The sequence below is a fragment of the Mchenga conophoros genome, linkage group LG5 (assembly GCF_057382185.1).
Source record: "Mchenga conophoros isolate Kocher_MC1m ecotype Shallow Benthic linkage group LG5, M_conophoros_male_GT1.1, whole genome shotgun sequence".
NCBI classification, from domain to species: domain Eukaryota; kingdom Metazoa; phylum Chordata; class Actinopteri; order Cichliformes; family Cichlidae; genus Mchenga; species Mchenga conophoros.
The window spans coordinates 37,692,674-37,702,613 of record NC_140530.1 but is presented as its reverse complement, the minus strand read 5'-3'; the positions used below and the strand labels follow the sequence as shown (position 1 = coordinate 37,702,613).

The following is a 9,940-nucleotide window of genomic DNA, read 5'->3' as shown; positions in this document are numbered from 1 at the left end:
AGTCACCTGGTAGCGAGACTGTTAGTCACACAAATGGTGGACAAAAAGTAATTTTCCAATGTACCGGTAGAACAAATCGAATGACTCAATTAACATTTATGGTTTTATTTATTATTATTATTACACATTTTTTTTCAGTCCTCTTACATCTATGGCAAGGTGTGTGTGGACTCTATGGGTGGGGACTGTACCTTAACTGTGAAGCTCACATTTTTAACACAATCTTTGTGTGCATTCCTTACATAATACCAGTATGGCAACGAGTTTATGACTTATCTGTTTTTCTTTTCTCAAAGAAAAGACAGAAAACTTCACAATATGTGAAGTTACAGCACAGTTTCTCCAAATGTGTGCTTCTTTTTTTCAGTCAGGGGGCTTTTCAGAGCATCTACATTAGCTCAGGTAATAAAAGTACAATCACTAAGAGTACTTTAACATTTGAGGTTCCGATCGAGTCTTGCTTAGATGATGTGAACTATTTCAAAGACCTGTTTTTTTCTTCTTCTTTTTTTAAATTATGCATCAAACTTATGCAAATCAGTTGTAATTTATTTGAACAAATGAAGGGACAAGCAACTCCTTTTTACCTTCTGTGATGCATTTACTTCTTACACATTAAACTAGAGTTAATGGTGTCAGAGGTAACGTGTCTCATGTTACCATCTTGTATTTCTAAAACCCAGCCTCAGTGTTCACCCTGTAGACTCTCGGATGGAATCACCATTGATCTAGATAATCAATAATTTCATCACGACATCTTTAACGTGTTACGTTTTTCTTGTTTTTATGTTTTACATAAAAAACTTCAAATTTCTATATTTTTAAAATGAAAGTGTCATGTAAAGGTATCTTTCTTTAATGATGTTGGTGCAGCGATCTCAAATACTAATTTTTTTATGGTCAAACTATGTGATTTTCCAAATGTGTGTGTGTGTGGAGTAAAATTACCTTCTTCTTATGATGTTGTCACCGTGAATCATTCAGGATTAACAACACAAATTGTTTCGATATAACTTACAATTCTCAGACGTTACCGCTAGTTTTACAAACACAATCTTCTTCAGGTCTGTTTATGTAGCTTTTATGAAACTGATTTCCATAGTACAAGTAGCATTTAATTTTTCTTTGCTCTCCAGTATAAATACAAGAATTTGCAGGCTTTATTGAATTTATGTATTGATCATTTATGTATTGGTCACATTGTTTATTGGTAATGCTTTTAGGTCACTGTTTTAGCATGTTTTCCTCATACTCCATTCAAACAGTTAGACAGGTGGTGGGGGTCTGGTAAGGAAGTTGGGGGGAAGCAGACAACTCCACAGGAAGAGTCTTTTTGTCTTTTCTCCACTGTAAGAGATAGCAAGGCAGTGTGAAACTTTCTTTGGGCGAAAGACCAAAGGTGTGAAAACAGCTGTGTACTGACTTTTGTTCCTGTAGGAGGTATTTAACTGAGAGCCATGCTAGGCTCAGTGAGAGACTCTGCTCATCCTCTGCCCCAGCGATGGCAGTCCCTCACCAAGCCTGGTTTCTGTTCTTTGTCTTGATTAAAGAATGTTAGCTACCGCTCATCGCTTGTCTGCAGGCTTTATTAAATGGAAAACTTCCACAACAACCTCTAAACAGTGGTTTATGGCTTTTTATCAGCTGCAACACATGTAACACTTGGATGTTAGATTCTTTTACCAGTCAGTGTTGTTAGCCCCAACCCCCAGGCTCCAGGTGTCTGAGCTCTAACCCTGGCTGCCAAATGTCCCCCTGAGGCCTTTGTGCCTTTTACCACCAGACTAAGTTTGTAGTCCTATCTACTAATATTATAATTTTTTTTTTTTATAATAGCACAAGGTTCAGTTAGGTTACTACTTTGACTTCCTCAATTTGAGCACATTTCTGACCCGATAATTTATCAAACTTTTTACTCAAGTGTTTTTGACACTAACAGCTGTACCTCTACTTAAGTAAAACATTGTCTGCACTTTTGCCACTTCAGTTGCCACTTTCTCTGGAGTTTGTACAATTTTTACATTCACATTTTCAAGGGTTTATGTGTTATCCTTGATCACAGTTCTAAATAAGTTAACTTTCTTGACATAAAAGTAGCCCAAAAAAGACAAATATACGTCCAGTTCTTTTTTACTCCAAACCTACTGATCAGAAAACATTATGTGATGCTGGACGTTTTCATCCTATCATCCTATCCACCTCCAAAACAAGTTTACCTGTAAGCCAACACATTAGACTTAAACAAATTTGTGAAATTCCTGAACAATACTGTATGCTTTGTGCAGTAGCAGTAGTACTAGAACTAGTACTAGTAGTCCTAGTATTGTGCAGCAACCAGGCTTCAAGAGTGATCACTCTTCTGGCTTGCAAATGGTGAAAACATGTCACAGTCTTAGCTGCAAATCAGAAATGTTGGTAAATTTAAAAAAGGAGTTTAAACTTCAGGTTTGACATAGACACAGACTTTATTAATGCCACACTCAGGAGATTCACATGTTATGCGAGCACAACGGTCAGTAAGAAAAAGTGAATCAGAGATACATTACAAAATACAAAAATTGAAAATAAATAGTGGACAAATTTAAAACAAGCAAAACACCTATGCAAGAGTAACTACTAATGATTTACAAATACTTGTCGTATACAGCCAATACACTCAGAGAATTTTAGCATATCAGTATAAAGCTCTTTGTAATTCCTGGACAGTTCATGAAATAATTTAAAATTAAATCTGCATTTCGGTTAACTTTTTTTAAATAACAGGTTTATGTCTTAGATCTACGGATACAGCTAAAACACTCTGCTTGTATAATGCTGTATTCTCTCCCAGCTTACCCTTTTCTCACAACAGGGTGATTCCAAAAGTACGAGTCAATAAAGCATAAACATTATCCCAAAAAAAAAACAACCCATCAGCCCATAAAAACGAAAAATCAGCATCAGCCCACCGGGTGATTTTTCTTTTTTATGGGCCGATGATTTTTTTTTTTTTTTTGTAACGGTATAAACACTGAAAGGTGGTGGATTGCCCAGATGCTGGGAGATGTGTAAAAATAACTCAGTTGTTTGGTGGTGGCTATTGCGGAGCTTCCACAGATTCAGTAACATTAGCAAGTGGTGGAGGCCAGCAGATGCAACACGCTGGCAGGTGGATGACGGAAAGGCAGGAGGAGAAGAGACCCGAGGCGGTGAACTGAACTTCAGGTAAGAAGTTATGACCTGCAGTCTGTCTGAGTCAGATATAAACCAAGATTAGGTGGAGTTTATTTTCGTTGTGCTGACTTTTTACAGTCAGTTACAATAACTCGTACTGCGTGCTAGCTAGCATGACGAAGTTTTTATACAGCTGGGTGGGTGCTTTGATGTTACTGATAGTGAACTTTATTTTATTCATAAGGTTAGTAGAGTCGCCAAACGCCCCTTAAAAACGGAATCGTCTCGTATTCATAGAAAATATTGCGCATTTCTTATTGAGGTGAAAAGGAACAGTTTGTCCTGGACTTCAGCTAGAATGGAAAAAAAAGACACAAAGCTGCAGTTATTCTGCGTCTTTACGCTGTCAGCTGCCTCTTCTTCTCTCATTCAATCATGAAACTGATCAATGATCAGCTGATCGGTATTTCTGACACAAGTCCCGTCTCTCGTTTGTTTATCACCCACTTTGTGCCAGAAAGAGGAAACCAGGGGATGTTGTGTTAAACAACAGCAGCACATTTAAGCTTGATCAGCTGATGTTAGAATTCATTTAATATCAATTTCTAGTATCAGCTGATGTTTGCTGGAGCCACAGCAGTAAAGCTGCTGGTCATGATGTCAGTTTGGTTAGCAGAGGTGGAAAGAGTACTCAAAATTTGTACTCAAGTACAAGTACTGTTACACTGGTTAAGTTGTACTCAATTACAAGTAAAGGTACTGGTGTTAAAAAAATACTCTTGAAAAGTACTTTTCTCAAAAACTACTCAAAGTATGAATTACTTTTTAACAGACTGACGTTTTATTCTGTCGTCAACAGCAGGCATTCGACTCAATTCACCAGTATAAATATTTATGTTCAAAGCACATTTCTCAGATGAACAAGGTATAGAAAGGTAACTTGTTTTGTAAATAAATGTAGATATAAAAGGAGGAATTTTGTTTGTTAAAACAATGACAAAAATGTTTCTGAACATGCGTAGAACCGTTTAAACTTTTCCCCATACACTGAACAACAGGCAGGTAAGTGTCTTAAACGCTTAGCGTTTTTGTCACACTTTACTTTCTGAACCTTTTGTTCAGTTTCAGCAAGAGCTGGTTTTCTAAATTAACAGAGGCAATCCGACTTGGTTTGGCTGTGAAGAGTAGACCAGCACAGCTAAAAAGTCGTTCACACGCAGCAGAAGCAGGCAGAGCTGTGTTCAGTTTAAGAGAGAGGTTTTTGATACCTGAGAAGGAGTGCAGCAGCTCCGTGGTGTCTGTGGCACAAGAAAGATAACCATCAAGCTCAACTGCACTTTGCAGCCTTCTGGAGATTGGTCTGGAGAGGAATTCATCTTCATCAGATGACTCTCTTTGCTGATCCTCACTCTCATGCTCCGTTGTTTCAAGATGTTGTTTGATGTATGTCAAGGCTGTAATTGCAAGTAGATAACACAATTTTGTTATTTAAATTTCAGTGATTATTCCTGAACACAAATTTAAAATCGGCAAATTCTCAAAAAGAATTGTTTAGTATTCAGGACAGACCATCAATAACTTACAATGTATTAGGTGAAATACTCACTTAGGCATGTGTTCAAATGTAAAAATACACAAAAATGGGATCACATGAATCCTTACCAGCCTCTGTTACATCTGCTCTGTCAGTCCAGGAAGTCTTGAACTTGGGTAAGAGGACTGCAGCTGCAGCCAACTCTGGATCCTCCATCATCGCTCCAAAACGCTTTTGAAGGCCATTTTGCAGGGCTCTGATGAGTGGCACGCATGTTTTGCTTGATGTCTCCAGCCTGCTAAGTTTGGACAGTAGTTGTTGGACTACTGGCAGGAGCCATCCCATAAAGGAAGTGGACTCAGACTGAAGGATGTTCGAAGCTTTCACCAGTGGCTTCGTGGTGGTATAGTACTCCCTTAGGAATGCAACTTCTGCAGGACTCAACCTGTAAGGCACAACAACAAAACCCACCATGACTATAATAGGGATCTTCTGATTTAATATTAAGAGTCTGCTCACGTTTTTAACCATCCATTAAGGAAAATTCACAAAATTGGCAATTGGTAGGTGTCCAATTTTACTCACATTTTCACCTTGAACTCCTCACAAATACTCCTGATGGCATCTTCCCCCTTCTCATCAATGATGCGTATTATCCTTTCAATGGCAAGGTAGGTTGAATTCCATCGTGTTGCATTGGGACGAATGATCTGTAGCTCACACTTGTCCTCTACCACTTCATTAGCCAAATGAGATCGGCCAGTTTTGTTCCAAATGGCCTGGCATTTTGCAAAGGTTGCACGGGAGAGCCTCTTGTAGGTTTCATTCATGCTCTCTGCTAGGGCAGCATCAGATGTTGCCACAAGGTTTAGCAGGTGACATGCACATCGCTGATGAGGCGGGAGTTGATACTCCAAACCAGAGTCTTCATCAAGAATTGCACTTGCCTCATGGTAGTCCCTATGGTCAGTCAGGTCAATAGTTTCTGGGTCTGCTTCATCTTCAGCTTCATCTGCATCATTTTGTGCCCCAAACATATGGAAGGCCTTGACAAAGTTGGATCCCCTATCAGTTGTGGTTCTTACAACTTTGGCTCTAATCTTGTATTGGCAATGGATATCATCAAGCGCACCATCAAGCATGTCAAATGTGTGAGACCCTCTCGATCTTTTGCACGCTAGTGCTGCAGATCTTCTTTCCAGGGACGCTTCCTCTATCCAATGGCATGTGACTCTAAGGTAACTTTTCTGATGAGCTGACCAACAATCAGTAGTGGTAGCAACAAATTTGACTTTATCCAATGCTGCAACCAAAGTCATCTTCATGTGATCAGCAGCTTCATAGATTCTGGCACGGACAGTGGGTCTGGAGATGACTTTGGCTTGAAGTTGTAATGTGGTAACCAATTCTTTGAAAGATGGCTGTTCTACCACTGCAAATGGCTGTAGACCCTCACATATGAAATTGATGACAAGCTTGTCAAGAGTTGCTTGTGGAACATGTTTGTTTGCAGCTCTCAACATCCGGTCTGGTAACTTGGCTTGTGTATTTGCTGAGAGCTTGTTTGGTGTGGCTGTGGACTTTCGCTTTTTTTTAAATATAGGCCAGCTGATTGTAGGCCTGTGAGTTTTAAATGACTACAAGTTTAATTTATTGTAATGACGGTGGTTGTCCAAATAATAAGCTAAAACATTCCTACGAATTGTAGCTCAATTATGCATGCACACACACACGTACGTTAGCTAGCTCCGTCTTATTTTAATATCAGGCTAACCAATGGCGGTGACAATATCTTAGCCAAACTAATAACCTTAACACACATGAAAAATAAGAAAGCAATATCATACACGTATAGTTGTAAAACCGCTTACCTCAATGTGTTTTTTTAGATTAGATGCTGAAGTCTTGTAAGCTGAAATGACTGTAGAGGTCAAACAAAGTTTGCACTGCATCTGGACGCTGTCTCCTTTTCTTCCTCTGTACACGAAAAATTCCTCCAGGTATGGCCACGGGCACGCGTCCTCCGTCTTTTCTATGTCATTTTCACGGTTGACAGTGTTGTCCTCTGTCTCCATTTTGGCTTCTTTGTCTCCAAATCTTCCGTCTATAAAGTAGTTTATACTCCACCATTTAGCACCTCTAGACACCTGTGCCTGCTGCTGCAGCGGAGTTTATTCTTTGCTTATGTCTTAAATCGGCGTGGTCGCGATTGCACGGCCTTATTGGCTGCAAAAATGCAGATGAAAGGTTTGAATAATAATTCAAATTGTGGGCGTACTCAGTAGCGACTTTATAAGTAGCGAAGTAGATTACATGGTGTAAGTTTTACTCAAGTATGAGTAAAATTACACACTTGAAAAATTACTCATAAAAGTACAAGTACCCAAAAAATCTACTTAATTACAGTAACGTGAGTATTTGTAATTCGTTACTTCCACCCCTGGTGGTGAGAGGGAAACATGAAGATGTCCTTACTGAATCATCAGAGCTGAACAGGTGATGGAGAAACAGGTTTACCTTTTAGGTGACATGAATGAGTTGAAGGGAAGTTATGAACTGTTTCTGAGAGACAAATAACACCAGGATCCTTTTCTAAGTAGCTTTTTGCAATTTATTGCTAATGCAATTACATGGCAAATTGACTTCCGAGGAAATTTTAGATGGCATCATCAGAAAGGTTGCCAAACCCTGACCTAATGTATATGCACAAGTCGAGGAGCATGTCAGGTTACATTTCACTGTGTGTTATACCTGTATAACTATGCATGTGACGAATAAAGAACCTTGTACCTTAAATATATTCTGCAGTACAGCAGTTCCTTGTTTATCGCAGGAGTTATGTTCTAAAAATAACCTGCAATAGGTGAAATCCGTGAAGGAGCCAACTTTATTTTTTAACCATCGTAGAAAATTAAGTCCAGTATTACAGAATGAAACCGAAGTCACCCGCGGCTGCCTTTTTCGGTGCAAAACGTTTCACTGACATTGGTGTGTTTGTTGGGGAGAAAACTTAGAGACATACAGTACAGCACTTCAGAGTCACACTGCTAGGATCGAAGATTTGTGTAAATTTTACAAGCTGAAAGCATTCTGTACAGTACAGGAGACACAAGATGAGATTGATTGACATTGGTATACAGCCAATCCGTACACATGACACAATGCGCTGTTAAATAAAAGCATGCAAAACTGCACAAAAAAATCCGCAAAACAGTGATGCCGTGAAAGGTGAACCGTGTTATAGTGCGGGACCACTATAGCTCAAAAATGGAAGAAAACCGCAAATCAACATATGAACATTACCTGATGCCGTCGAAGTGAAGAAAAGTTGCAGATAGACCATTTCTAAGGTCAAATGGTGGCGAGTCCCAGATTTAAGTCCTAGGGGGGAACTCCCTGTGATTCTCTAACTAATCACACTAATCACGCCACGGTGTGAAAACGGATGTAGGTCACAATCGGCCAAGGTTTCGGGTGAACCCGCTTTGAAACCTAGCCCCACCATATCATGTGACTTCATGTGACTTAGAACTGGAGAAACTTGTCTGATGAAAGGTAAAATGTCTTCAAGCAACTTAAAGAAGTCCAGACACTTTTCTTTCCAAGCTCTTTAAAATACCATGACCTGGATGACTGAGAACCTTCACAGATATTATTTACTGTTATTTATGCATGTGTTGGCTGTTGATGTGGTTTCCCTGCTGTATTGTTTTTGCTTGTTTTTTTTTTCAGCAGGTGATGAAGCAGATTTTCAGTGTTTTTTTCTCTCTCCCTCACTCTTTATCCCTCTTCTTCTCTTATTTTTCCTCCCTCTCCTTCTATCAACCTTCACTGTAACTTATCTTCTTTCTTCTTTTCTGACCCACGGTCTGGTCTGTTCTGATTGTAATAACTCAAAATCAAAAAATTCTAATAAAAATCTAATAAAATGTATATGAATATCAAGTGACCAGTATAGCAAAAAATGTAATCATCCACTTGGGAAAATAAATCTGTTGGGCATTTTTCTTGGTCTTCAGACAATAATTCTGTGGCAGTAAGGACAGACCCGACCACACTTCAGCACTTTTCATCTTTATTGACACTCAGTTGCTGTCACACTCTCAGTCGGCTGCAGCTCCGCAGCTCACAGCCTGACACATTCCAACAACAACAAGTACAACAGTCAGCACAGGCTTTTTAGCCAGCGAGGCATGATTGCAGATGCTGCTCACACATCTGCGCGCACACACACACACACACACACACACACACACACACACACACACCTCATTTAAAGGTTGAGTCATGGTCAAGGTGAGGTGCTGTGACTTGTTTTAAACATATTCCCTGGCTGCTTGTAATCCTGCAGGAAGGAAAACAAAATTATTTTAAATAAATGTGGAAATGTTTAAGAATGTGATAAAGAATTTGTTATTGTCTGCTAATCATGATTGTTGAAATAACACATTATCAAAACTTACCGTTAATATAGTTACATACTCTAGTTCTAAGTAAATACAGGAGAACTAACACAAAAAGAACACAAAAGACAAAAGTAGCAATGACCCATCCAACAGGGAACTCTGAAACAGAAGAAAAAAACACTGATGTAACCCTCAGCCTGTGAAGGGATGTCATGAGCAGACCTCAGGTTTCAACAGCAAGCTCAGTGATGTCAACATGGATCTAACTTCCTGTTTTCTCCTGCGCGTCTCCACAGCTACCAGGCTGGTTTCTGCTATGAGCAGTGAGGATGATGATGCTGGAGCTTCCTCCATCAGAAGGATGTTTGAATCTTTGTGCTGTTGCTCAGAGACTCCTTCTTTCCTCTTGCTAAACCCCCATTCCTTAAAATTAATTCTAAGAAAATGTTTTTATTGCTCTGCTTTTACAGTGGGATACAAAAGTTTGGGCAACCTTGTTAATAGTCATTATTTTCCTGTATAAATCGATGGTTGTTACAATAAAACAATTACACACACACAGTGATATTTGAGAAGTGAAATGACATTTATTGGATTTACAGAAAGTGTGCAATAATTGTTTAAACAAAGTCAGGCAGGTGCATAAATTTGTGTACCACAAAAAAAAAAAGAAAGAAATGAAATCAATATTTAGTAGATCCGCCTTATGCTTAAATTACAGCCTCTGAACGCTTCCTGTTGGTTCCAATTAAGGTCTGGATTGTGGCTGAAGGTATTTTGGACCATTCTGCTTTACAAAACATTATCTATCTATATATATATATATATATATATATATATATATATA

The 9,940-nt window shown here is 38.9% G+C and overlaps 1 protein-coding gene across 1 annotated transcript; it reads right to left on the bottom strand.

Annotated features, from left to right (window-relative positions):
* Positions 1–4,251: 4,251 nt before the first annotated feature.
* Positions 4,252–5,829, bottom strand: LOC146575092 (uncharacterized). The gene is made up of 3 exons (XM_085275690.1): positions 5,273–5,829; positions 4,816–5,132; positions 4,252–4,607 (listed from the first exon to the last, which is right to left on the bottom strand). Exons 1-3 carry the CDS (start codon positions 5,827–5,829, stop codon positions 4,252–4,254), a joined length of 1,230 nt encoding a protein of 409 aa, XP_085131816.1.
* Between the last annotated feature and the right edge of the window lie 4,111 nt (positions 5,830–9,940).